Below are 13,324 nucleotides of genomic sequence, written 5' to 3'. Positions count from 1 at the left end.
ATAGACTGATCAAGTCACCCCTTAGCCTTCTCTTTGTTAAGCTAAATAAACTGAGTTTCTTGAATCCATTACTGTAAGGCATGTTTTCTAATCCTTTTAATCATTCATTCTCTTGCCTCTTTTCTGAACCTTCCAAATTTATGAACATCCTTCTTGAATTATGGACACCAGAACTCAATATATTATTACAGCGGTGGTCACACCAGTGCCAAGTACAGAGAGAGAAAATAGTCTCTCTACTCTTACTCAAGATTGCCCTCTTCAGGCATCTAAAGATCGCATTAGGTCCTTTAGCCACAGCATCACACTGGCAGCCCATGTTCAGATGATTATCCACCATGACCCCCAAATCTTTTTCAAATTTACTGCTTCCCAGGATAGAGCCCCAATCCCATAAGTATGGCCTACATTCTTTATTCTTAGATGTGTACCTTTAGCTGTATTGAAACATACATTGTTTGCTTGTGCCCAGCTTCCAAGTGACCTAGATCACTCTGTATAAGTGAACGTTCCTCTTCATTATTTACCACTTCCCCAATTTTTATGTGATCTGCAAACTTTATCAGGGATGATTTTATGTCTTTTTCCAGGTCACTAATAAAAATGTTTAATAGTGTAGGGATCAAAAACTGATCCCTGCAGGACCCCACTGGAAACACACCTGATCAACAATGATTTCCCATTTACACTTACATTTTGAGATCCACCAGTTAGTCAGTTTGTTATCCATTTAAGGTGTGCCATATTAATTTTATATCATTCTAGTTTTTTAAACAAAATGTCATGAGGTATCAAGTCAAATGCCTTACATAAGTCTAAGTATACTACATCATCACTGTTACCTTTATCAAACTTGTAATCTCATCCAAAAAAACAAACCAAATTTGTAATCTCATCCAAAAAAAAAAAATCATCAAGTTAGTTTGACACGATCTATTTTCCATAAACCCTTGTTGATTGGTATTAATTATATTACCCTCCTTTAATTCTTTATTAATTGAGTCCCATATCAGTCACTCCATTATCTTGCCCAGGGTCAATATCAGACTGACAGGCTTATAATTATTTGGGCATCCCATTTACCCTTTAAAATATTGTATAGCAAGGGGGCGTGGCCTCCCTCTAGGCCTGACGGGGAGGAACCACAACCGAGTCCCTGGGGGCAGAGCCAGATAAGCCATTCCCACCCTGTCGGAAGCAGAGAGGTGGGACAGGAAGTTTAAAAGGCGGGCCCTGCAGCTCAGTGGGGCTGGAGCCTGCAAAGGAGACAGACGCTTCCTGCCCACTGCTGGGGCCTGCAGCCAAGAGGGATCTCTGGAGCACCGAGGACTCCAAGGGACTGCCAATCAATAAGGATGCTGAAGAGCTACTTTGATTGGCGCTGGCAATGTACCCTTGGAAGATGGAGGAACCCCACGAGATAAAGGTATATGGTGAGAGGATTGTAGGAAGTAGCCCAAGGAAACCAGACAGTAGTCTGGTTGTGGAGCCCTCTGCCACTGACAGGGCCCTGGGGTGGGACCTAGTGAAGTAGAGTGGGCCTGAGTCCTCCTACCCTCCTATGGCCACCCCACCCCTGGGGTGACTGACTACCCACCTTGGGCCAAGAGGTCTGCATTTGTCTGCCATCTGCCTGAGTCAGGACATCAGGTGTTAGACTGCTTGGCACTCTACCCTGCCTGAGGGCCTGAGCCCCTAGGCTGCTAATTCCCCTTTAAGGCTGCCTTATTAGAAATGTGGAAGCAATGATCTCCCCTTGGGCCTGATGGGGAAGGATGGACATGGGCTTCTACATACTGGCACACCATTAGCTTTCTTCCAGTCTTCTGGGACTTCCCCAGTGTTCAAAGACTTATTGAAAAGCAGCATTAATGGCCCAGTGACCTCAGTCAGTTCTTTTAACTACATAAGCTACATAACTACATAATCTGTCTTTTCCCAAATACAGAACAGAACAAAAATATTTATTGAACACGTCTGCCTTTTTTCCATTATTATTTATAATTCTACCATTTCCATTGAGTAATGGACCAATACCTTTGTTAGGATTCTTTTTGTTCCTAGTATACTTAAAAAACTCCTTATTGTCCTTAACTATGCCGGCCACAGATTTTTTTCCATACATCCCTTTGCTTCTCGTATCAATTTTCCTCAAGTCCTAGCTTCTGATTTATATTCATTACTATCAACTTCCCCTTTCTTCCATTTGTCTTTACAATTTTTATAGCTACCTTCTCTTTCCCTCTAAACCAGGTTGTTTTTTTAACTAATGTAGCCTTTCTTGACTGTAGCTTTTGGGGCACATAGGAATGTGTTCTTAAACAATTCCCAATTATCATTCACATTTTTCAGATTAAGTTCTCCTGGCTGATTTGGCTCATGATTGTTTCTGGCTTTGTGAAATTGGCCCTTTTAAAGCACTATGTATATATTATTGGTCTGGACTTTATTGCACATTATAAATGTGATCAAGTCATGATTACTTGTACCTAAGTTACCATTAATTTTTAGTGCTGTGATCCGTTCCTCTTTATCTGACAAGATGAAGAGCAACATAGAATTCCACTATGTTGGATGCAACACTTTTTGAGTTATAATACTGATTACCAATGCTCCGGAGTTAGACTTTTACTAATTAACATTGTGTGTTCAATAAAACCTTTGCATGGATGTGTTATATGACCAGATTTCAGGAGCTAAAAAGTAGGACTGTATTTCTGTCTGCTGTTTTTTTGGTTTGTTTGTTTTTTTAAATGAAACTACACCTGCTATGTTAATGAACTGATGAAGAAGAATGGTTGAAGTCTGGCTTATTTCTAGCACAAAAGTGAGCTTCTGACAGAACAAAAAGGCATAGAACAGATACTTCTGGGGGAATTCTGTGCCACTGCGTGTGTGCAGAATTCATGGCCCCCGCAGATTTCTTTGCTTTCCCACAGAAAAATGACTTTCTGACAGGGAAGCAAAGGGAAGCTGCAAGAGCAGTCATGCATCACTCCCTAGCAGAGTAGATACATTATTTCAGGCACCCAGAGCAGCTGGCAGAGATAAATCACCCCGGGGCTGGGGACACCAAAGCCAGTGGCTCCTACCCTGAGCTGGTATCAGCTTCTAGTCCCGGCTGGGCTGGTGGCAGGAGAGAACAGGCCTTTTCCCCTGCAAGGAGTGTCTGGGGCTTTGTCAGACTCACCCCCAGAAACCTCCCCCAGGAATCTCAGTATCCTCCCCTGCTTCCTGCCCCCATCGCTTCTCAACTGTGCGGATCAGGGTCACTGTACTGAGAGCTGCTCCCCTATCCACCCAACTCCTGTGCATCCGGACCTCCATTACCCAGACACTGCTGCCAAGCCACACCGGGTACATTCAGAACCCCCCTATCCCTCCATACTCGAACCCCACCCCACTGCACCTCAACCCCTGCATCTAGGTGCTGGAGGAGTGGGGCCCTCGGCATCTAGAGCCCCAGCCTCTGGACCTCCACCCCTGCACCCAGACCACCTCCTGAGCTTCCTACACTCAACCCTCCACCGATGCCCCACCCCCTGCACAGCCCTGAGCCCCCACATCCAGACTCCCACACCACTAGCTCCCAACTACCTGCACCCAGACCCCCACCCCACCAAGCCCCACTCCTCCAGCACCCAGACCCCCCCACTGAGCCTCCCACAATCAGACCCCTCCGCTGAGCCCCAACCACCTTCACCTGGAAGCCCCTACAGAGTCCCATTGCCCCTGCACGTGGAACCCGCCAACGAGCCTCTGTGCATCCAGATCCCCCCACACCTAGACCCCCCACTGAGCTGCCTGCACCCAGATTGTCCCACACAGAATCTTCTCACCACACACCTGGATCCCCCTAAGCTGAGCCCCTCCACACTTGGATCCTGCATGGGTGAGCTGTCTGCCCCAGACCTGGTGCAAAGGGGCAGGGCCCGAGGGTGTTTCTGGGGAAAGCCCAGGCCTTGTGCTGTGTCAGGGTCGAGTGCAGCCTCACTGCCAAGTCATGTCCCGGGAGTTGGGAGGCTGCAGGGTGATCTCCCACCTTCCACAAGTCAGTGGCCTATGCTCCCCACTGCCATGCTGGAGCCTCTGCATTTATTTATTGACAAATATAACTTGCAGAATTTTAAAATACTGTGCGCAGAATTTGAAATTTTTTGGTGCAGAATGCCCTCAGGAGTAAATAGTATGAAACGTTTCTAATTGTTCTGCACATGAATGCCAACCCTCTGCACAGATTCATATTGGGGACGATTTCTTGTTTCTGCAGTGGATATGGTTTTGCATATACTTTTCAGATGTTTTCAGTCGGATACAATCTTTTCAAGGAAAGCACAGTAATCACGTAAAATAAAGCATAATATCAGTGTTACCCCGTTTTTGTTTCCCATAAAGAGTAGTGATTTTTCCCAAACTTCCACTCCATCTCCATTGCCTTCAAGATTTTCTTTTTTCTCCACTTCAGCTTTAGCAATATCCCACAGAGTATCACTAATAGAGAAAACAAAATAAGATGTCTTCATAGAACCTATACATATTTCCCACTAAGGTTTGAAAAGACAAGTGAAGATTTTGAATACTACATTCCCTCTGCATATTAATACATCCTTGATCAGAACTAGCTATGCTTCAGTATGGAAGCTCCCCTTAGAAATCACAAATAAATCTGTGGAACAGAGAGGCATGATAGCGAATTCTAGACCTCCAAAATCTCATACTTTTAGGAGATAAATTTTCTCATTTTGGAAGCAATTTTAAGACAGTTTAATAGCAAAATCTTTAATTGTCAGAGAAACAACCTATGTGTTTCAATGCAACATGTACCATTTCACTAATGTTTTGTAACGTCCAATGTCAGTAGTAAGTGCACGAAGGGTATGTCTGTCAAGCACAAGTTGTGCACACCCAGTGGGCCAGCCTATATTCGACCCTGGTTCCGAGGCCCACCGGGGATGTCAGCTGGCGGATCCTTCACGGAGCCGTGAGCACAGGCGTGTACTTGGTGCGGTTCATTCCCCTCCTAGACCCCTGCCCCTTTTGCGGCATGAGGGAGACCCTGGTGCACGTGTAACTGGAGTGCGCCAGGTTACAGCCCCTATTCCGGCTCCTCTTGGATATACTATTACATTTTTGGTTGCACTTTTCCCCTCACCTTCTCATCTACGCACTCCTATCCATGGCCCCACAAAGTCGTGGGACCTCCTTGTCAACCTCCTCCTAGCCCTGGCCAAAATGGCCATCTACAAAACCAGGGAGAGGAGGTTGTTCGAGGGGGTTTCCTGCAACTGTGGGGCCTATTTCCATTCCTCAATCCGTTCACGCATCCGGGCAGAGTTCCTCTGGGCAGCGTCCGCTGGCTCCCTTGACACCTCCGAGGAGCAGTGGGCACTGTCCGGGGTTCTCTGCTCGGTGTCCCCATCTAGTTCCCTTCGTTTAGCCCTGTGACCACACTCCCGTTCCTGTTATCTCCTTAGTTTTCCCACGCAATTATTTGGTATCCCGGACCTGTGGATCCTCCCCTTAGGCTGGGGGGAGGTCCTTTAGCAGTGGGTCGGCAGAAACTTCCTGGACCCCCGTCCACTTCCTGGATCCCAACAGGACAAGTTGTGCACAGGCCGGTCAACCCACACTAGCTTGAATCAAGCTAATGTAACAACAGCAGTGAAGACAATGCAACATAGGCAGTATAAGCCCAAGTTTGCTAGCCCACTCTGAAGCCTGTGCTGCACAGTCAACTCCCTGCACTAGCTGGATTCAAGGTAGCTCAAGAAAGCTAGCCTGGGCACAGCTGTGCAGACATATCCCTACACTAAGTAATTGAAGACACTTCCAAAAGCAACTGTGGCAGCCTGTCTACATATAATGCTGAAGTTTGGGTTTCCTCAAAGTCCTCCAGGTGTTCTAGCAGCTCCTACCACAAAGTATGAAGTCTGGGGTCAGGGCACTTCCCCACTGGGCCTTTATATGGAAGCTGGCCACACAAGGTGATGATGGTGACCTTAACATCTGTGAAAGGCTCACAGGCCTACATTTTCAAAAGATTAGCGATTTCTGAGGGTCTGTCCTAAACTGCCCTAAAGCAGCCTGCGTTTCAGGAAGTGCTGAGTACCCGACCCACGCCGGGACCCCCACGCTGCTCGCTTTGAAAACGTGGGCCGTGACGGCAGAGCCTCTTCACTCGGATTTCACTGGCCCGCTGTGTCTTCCCGAGCCTGCTGGCGGAGAAAACAAGCTCCCAGAAGCCTCCCTCCATCCCACCGCTGTCACAGCCCCTCTCGCCGGACGGGAGGGGCCCGGCAGCGGCTCCATCTCTGTACCTGCAAAGCACCAACCTCCCCAGGGCCCGGGGGGTGCCAGCTGGGCGCCCAGAGGGGACGGGCGCAGAGGGGGTCTCGCTGCAACCAGCCCCCCCCCCCGAGCGGTGCGAGCCCCCCGGCTCTGCCGCGGGCAGGAATAGCGGGGGGGGGGGCGGCTGGCGGCGAGGACCCAGCCCCTCACAGCGCGGCCCGGCACGGGGCAGAAGGTGCTGGACGGAAGGGGAGGCAGCGGCTGAACGGATACAGAGGCGCCGAGCCCCCAGCCTGTCCTGGGGGGAGTAACGCGGCCGCCGCCGCCGCCTCGTTACCTGGGTTTGGGCATCGCTGCTCAGGGGCCGCCGGGGGTCTGGGGGCGCTCTGACCTCGGGCCCAGCTCCTGGTCACCATGGGAACCACGCAGCTGCTGACATAGGACGCAGGAGCATCATGGGAGTTGTAGTTCGGGGGCGGTCGTTGCCTCCCTCAGCTCTATGGGGCCCCTCAGAGCCTGGGAATACAGGCAAGAGGCAACCCCCCGCTCTCTGACACACACACTTCCCCTGCTTGAGTCCAGTCTCTCCCCAGCCCTGCCTTCGGGGCTTGCCCACCTTTCAGCCATGCCAATCAGTGTGGGGGCTGGACTGGATTGGGAGCCCTTCCCTCGGACTGCTGCAAAGAGGGTTGGTCTACATTAAAATTTAGGTCCACCTAGCTAAATTGCTCGGGGGTGTGAAAAATGTCACACCACAGCTGGGCAGCATGATTAGGTCCACCTAACTCCTACCCTAGAGGCAGCTAGATAGACAGAAGAATTCTTCCATTGCTCTAGTTACTGCTTCTCCAGGGGCTGGATTTACTATAGCAATGGAAAAGCCCCTTCTGTAGCTGCAGTGTAGTGTAGCCATGCCCTGAAACACTCCCTTCATCTACCACACACATGTTGTTTCCCTCCCCTGTGTCTTTTTTCACATCTCCCTGACTCTTCATTTGTGTTTCTCCCTGGGAGCCAGGACTGCCCTAAACAACATCCTTGGAGACAGGGGTGAACATCTCAGTGGATGTCATTTTAGCTACCAGAACAGCTGAGAGGCAGCAGAAATCAGACATCCAGGATTTACATTTAAGCAGGGATAACTGCTGTAGATCAAGGCCACTGTTTACTCCTGCTGTTGTCTTATTCAATAACCTTTATCTGAAATTTTTACTGAATAAAGTTATTTTTAAATTTTACTTTTTCTGTTTTTAAAACATATTTTCACTGATTAGAAATTAGCTGCACCTGTTCCTCTTCCTCAAAGATTATGCAGCTCACTGAACAGTGCTTCTTAATTATTAGTAGTCTTTGACCCATCTGATCACTCAAGTATCTTGCTACTGTAAATACCCTCATTATCAACATAGAAGAATCATAGATGACAGGTTGGAAGAGACCTCAGGAGGTCATCTAGTTCAACCCCCTGCTCAAAGCAGGACCAACCCCAACTAAATCATCCCAGCCAGGGCCTTGTCAAGCCAGGCCTTAAAAACCTCAAAGGATGGAGATTCCACCACCTCCCTAGGTAACCCATTCCAGTGCTTCACCACCCTCCTAGTGAAATAGTTTTTCTTAATATCCAACCTAGACCTCCCCCACTGCAACTTGAGACCATTGCTCCTTGTTCTGTCATCTGCCACCGCTGAGAACAGCCTAGCTCCATCCTCTTTGGAACCACCCTTCAGGTAGTTGAAGGCTGCTATCAAATCCCCCCTCACTCTTCTCTTCTGCAGACTAAATAAGCCCAGTTCCCTCAGCCTCTCCTAATAAGTCACGTGCCCCCGCCCCTTAATAATTTTCATTGCCATCCGCTGGACTCCCTCCAATTTGTCCACATCCCTTCTATAGTGGGGGGCCCCAAAACTGGATGCAATACTCCAGATGATCAACATGGTCAAACTCTTCCTCTGTGTTTTGTTTTCACTGAAGATAGCACAGTGATACCAGTCATACAAAAAACTTTACTTTCAGGGAAAATTTGACCCACATATCTATATCTATAAAAATTGGTAATGGCGCATAGAAAGTGTTTGCTGTCCAATGTCTCCTACCTGAATAAGTAGACGATGCGATAATTTCTATGCTCAGTTTCACTTGGTTCACAAAAATCAGCTGCTATTGCTGTTGGTGATAGTAATAATCTGTCTGCAACTATAGTGTGAGACAGTTCAACACTGTGTAGCATTCAACAATTTTGGTTTTTTAGCCATTTATTCCTGTGAAGTTACTTCTTGTAAAAGGTTCTGAACTGGACAGCCCTGAAGACTGGAATTCTCTTTAACTAGAAAACTGGTTCCGCACAGGCAACGTTGAGAATGAAAGCTTCCTGTCAGCAAGAGCAATGGTTTTTTTTCTTAAGTGAATTAGTTAGACCACTAAACTCATGTCATACAGAGCACTGAATAGACACCAAATGATAGGAATTTTTGATCACCATTAAACTGAACTGGCTTTGAACTGACAACTTGGAGGTGAAAGGTTCTCTGATTAGGCTGTTAGAAAAGTGTAGACCAAGAATTTAAAAACTAGTGTGATGAATGTCCAACTTGATATGCTTTATAGGGACTTGATTTTTAGAGGGGGATGCTGTGCATTTTCTGCAGATCAGTCCCCTTTGAGCTGTTTCAAGTTAGGCACCCAAAAACAGAAGCAGACAAAAATCACAAGTCACTTTTGAAAATCATGGCTATAATCCATGTTTCAGAAAAACAAAATAGTTAAACTGAAGAAAAGGGCAGGAATGAGTAAGCAAATGCATCAATATAGGCTTGGCAGAATTCAATTTTTATCTTTATAATTTTGTTGGCTAGTATCAATGTTTATTTTTAAGCACTTTTTTCTATTTTTATTGATTTTAAATTTCAAAGTTATGGGGAGTTAGTGGGGATGAGACAATGAGAATTCAGATAATTAATGACTGTGTAGATAGTTGGATTCAAAGAGTTAAAGCTTTATAATCATTAAAACATAAACTGTCAACATCATATGTCAAAATATACAAACTAAATATCCTTAAATAAAACTTTAAGTTCTCAAAAAGCATTTTTCTTACTTTGCCTATCTGTAAATTACAATTATCGATGGAAATATTTTGTTGGTTTTGTGTGTTCAGTGAAATCCATGTTTACTGACATTTACTTGATAAAAATCTAATCCTTCCAAGCCTACATAAATACCAGTAGCATTGTTTTTAGCTTAATGTTACCTACGCGTTAGAAGTGTTTTTCCCAGATACTTAAACCTCCTGGTTCACAGGATAACATCCTAACACTGGAATGAGTGAAATAAGCAGGTTTTTAGATAGAACTATATTTATTGCAAAGGAATAAAACATGATTTGAACGAACATGAGAAAATGTTACAACTATAATTCTTCATACAACATTGTTCTCTAGAAACAGATATATACAGTACTTCACTTTTTAACAACAACCAAAAAACAAAACAAAAAACTCCCCTAGCAGTTGCATAGAACTAGCACCATTTAAGGAAATAATTGCTCTTTCTTAAACATGATTAGATCTGTAATTTACATGGTTATGTAAAACATAAACATTGTTTCCCTTACATCAAAACTGTATTTTTAGTGTAATTTTACCAACTTTAGATGACATGTGTAAGATTTTGTAGGCTTAGCAAAAGGCTTCAATAGTTTAAATTTCTTTGTTTAATATCCACTATATTCTTAGGACCCATAAAGCTTATGTGACTTGATATTTAAAAAAAAATTAAAACCAGTATGCAACAAATGTCACTCTAATATTTTGTTTGCCTTCATTTTGATGGGTTTGCATAAGGATCTGACCGATCTCTTTGGTAGTTCCCTTATTTTTAGAAGGCTTTAAAATTTATATAAAAATACCTTATACAAAAAGTGAGTGCTAAATATACTTAAGAATAAATACAAATACTCTACACATAAATTAAATGTGCTGCAATTACTAATTCATGGTCAGAGCTACAAGTTACATTTCAACATACTGGTAAATTACACATACAATTATTGTTTTTCCAGTAGGTTCAGTAAGATATACTAGATATTTTTAGATAGCCATGTTATTCCCCTCTCCTTTTTAAATGGCTATTTTTGTATTAAATAAACTAGTCTCTGACACAAAAAGCTTCAAAAGGAGCTACAATGAGGTTACCGTTAAACTGTGCTCTTGAACCAATACTAAGTGTTCAATAGTGTTTAGAGGAGTGGGTTAGAAACCACTGCCAATGGTTATGCTTGCATCATGTAAAGTTAGTCCAGTGAGATTGCTCTGTCATCTGATAAATATGTGGGATTCCCACTGAAGTCAACGGGACTTTTGCCATTGACTTCAATGGGGCCAGATATTTACCCCTGAAGTAAGAAAACACAAGGATGTAAAATGGTCCAAGCTGAAGGATTCCCATAAAAATAACAATACCTTCTTCCCCTGAGAATGTCTCAAGGTTTTGGAGTGTGTGTACACACCCAAATCCAAAAAGAAAGTTCACCTCCATCCTGCATAAAAATAATTTAATCATGCCTGTGTGGCTGAAACCAACCTGCATTATAGCTATATTACTAATATATGTTACTACCCTGTACATCTGTAATATGTTGAACCAAACAATGATATAACACAGTTGGCACCATTATTCCCCCATGCAGCATATTTAGCTATACAGATGACCCATATAATATTTGGCCAATATTGATCTACAATCAATGCTCAAAGTGGGGAACTATTGCGGAGCTGCAGCACAAGTCTGAACTGAGAAGCAGGATGTAGGGGTATGGACAAAGGTGAAAGTAAGCCGGTCCAGTCTGGCATACCAGTAAGAGTCGGTACACCGCCAACCGTACCAGCAGGTCCCTGGGCTGTTTCCTGGGCTGGGACTAGGAGTAGTGGGGAAGTGGCTAAACAGTAGACTGTAGTCACCACTAAGAGAAGTGGCTTGACAGGGACTACAGAGACATCCCGTGGAAGTGGGGAAGCACAGAGTGCGGCACAGCCACAGGGCTGTATCACAAAGAGGACACCTGGGCGTGACATGGTTCCCTGGAGCAGAAGTGAAGAGGGTGCACTGGGTAGAAGAGCTGATCCCTGGGATATCCAGCAGGGGATGCCACAGTGGTGAGTCGCACCCTGTCACACAGGGTAATACAGAGGCAGGAGAGGTACTCCAGATCCATTCAGTGAGGAGACATCTTGTTGAACAGGTGTATTTTTCATGAAAAATTAGATCTTTGTTCTGTAAAGCCAGCCAGCTTTACAACTGACTGTGTTTTGGGGGAAAAACCTATTTTATTAGACAGAAAGGGTAACTATTTATAAGTGTAGGTATAAGTATGATTTTGTTTGTATTGTAACTATTTGTTTCCATCACTTTCTCTTATTTCTAACAGAATCTCTATTCTTTCTTAAATAAACTTTCTTTTGTATCAGTACAAGTCCTGTGTGTTATACAAGCGTGGTGGTTTAAGGTAAACTGGGGTAACGCTGTTCCTTTGGGAGCAGAAGATCTGAGCTTTCTGTGAGTAGCCAGTGTCAGGGGTTGGCTATCATAGGGGAATGCTTCAAGGAGACTGGGGGAGGGGGCACCTCAACCTGCAAGGCAAAGACAGAGCTCACATAGTCCAGAGGAGAGTGCTTGAGTGGCTGAGAGGCTGGTGGTGTTAGGTAGCTAACACCCAGTTACCATAGGCAAGACTTCCTCCAGCTAGAAAGAGGGGTAACAAGGTGACTCACAATCTTGTTACCCTGAGAACCATCACACCCTGAAAGGAGAGTCATTTTTGAAGTTTGGCTGGAAGGCTGAACTCACCTAACCAAGCAGAGGGAAACTGTGGTAGTAGCTACCCCTGTACAATGATAAATAGGTAAATTACTGCTTGCAGGGGGAGTCAAATATTAAACAATATAGATTTTAAGAGTGGTCTTTCAAAAGACAGAGAAGAAGAGAAATGCAGTAACTCCTCACTTAACGTTGTAGTTATGTTCTTGAAAAATGCGACTTTAAGCGAAATGATGTTAAGCTAATCCAATTTCCCCATAACAATTAATGTAAATGGGGGGGGGTTAGGTTCCAGGGAAATTTCTTTTTGCCAGACAAAAGACTACACACACACACACACAGTACAGGTTTTAAACAAACAATTTAATACTGTACACAGTGATGATGATTGTGAAGCTTGGTTGAGGTGGTGGAGTCAGAGGGTGGGATATTTCCCAGGGAATGCCTTACTGCTAAATGATGAACTAGCAATTGGCTGAGCCCTCAAGGGTTAACTCATTGATGTTTATGTAGCCTCACACTCTACAAGGCAGCACGAATGGAAGGAGGGGAGACAGCATGGCAGACAGAGACACACACCCTGTGTGTGAGAGAGAGAGATGCGCATTTCCGCTTTAAGTACACCGACACCACTCTTAAGTACACTACCTTGTTAAGTTAATCAGCAAGCTGAGACTGCAGCAGCTGCTGCCAGGAAGCTCCCTCCATCCTGAGCCCTGTCGTTTGTCCCCCCTGCTCTATGGAGATGGGGTAAGAGGGGTGCAGGAGCAGGGGGGAGGGGAACACCCTGACATTAGCTCCCCTCTTCTCCCCCCCCCCCAGCAAGCAGGAGGCTCTGGAGAGCAGCTCCAAGGCAGAGGGCAGGAGCAGCACATGGCAGTGAGGAGAGGGACAGCTGAACTGCTGGCAACTGATAGCCTGCTGGGTGGCTGCTGCACAGGGAACTTAGGGGAGCGGGGAGCTGATACGGGGGCTGGCGGTCCACCCTGATTCCAAGCCCCCACCACCTAGCAGCAACAGGATGCTCTTCCTGCAAGCAGTGGACAAAGCAGGCGGCTGCCAAACGACATTATAAGGGAGCATTGCACAACTTTAAACGAGCATGGTCTCTAATTGATCAGCAACGTAACAACGAAACAACGTTAACCGGGATGACTTTAAGTGAGGAGTTACTGTATTATAACACTGTTCTTCAGATGTACTAAGACATACTGACTAAGAATCT

The 13,324-nt window shown here is 45.3% G+C and overlaps 1 protein-coding gene across 4 annotated transcripts in view; it reads right to left on the bottom strand.

The window, feature by feature from the left end:
* DYNC2LI1 (dynein cytoplasmic 2 light intermediate chain 1) overlaps window positions 1–6,838 on the bottom strand; it is a 64,699-nt gene extending 57,861 nt beyond the window's left edge. For 3 of the 4 annotated variants that reach the window (XM_074949359.1, XM_074949356.1, XM_074949357.1), the window contains exons 1-2: window positions 6,626–6,837; window positions 4,374–4,491 (exon numbers count right to left, since the gene is read on the bottom strand). In XM_074949359.1, coding sequence (XP_074805460.1) covers window positions 4,374–4,491; window positions 6,626–6,639 — 132 coding nt within the window. In that variant the 5' untranslated portion in view covers window positions 6,640–6,837. Of the gene's footprint in view, window positions 1–4,373; window positions 4,492–6,625 lie in introns of all 4 variants that reach the window. The other variant, XM_074949358.1, reaches the window with a different exon arrangement.
* Window positions 6,839–13,324: the final 6,486 nt, after the last annotated feature.

The sequence above is a fragment of the Natator depressus genome, chromosome 3 (genome assembly GCF_965152275.1).
Source record: "Natator depressus isolate rNatDep1 chromosome 3, rNatDep2.hap1, whole genome shotgun sequence".
Lineage (NCBI taxonomy): Eukaryota > Metazoa > Chordata > Testudines > Cheloniidae > Natator > Natator depressus.
Note: the sequence above shows the minus strand (reverse complement) of the source record. Positions and strands in the feature narration are given on the sequence as shown.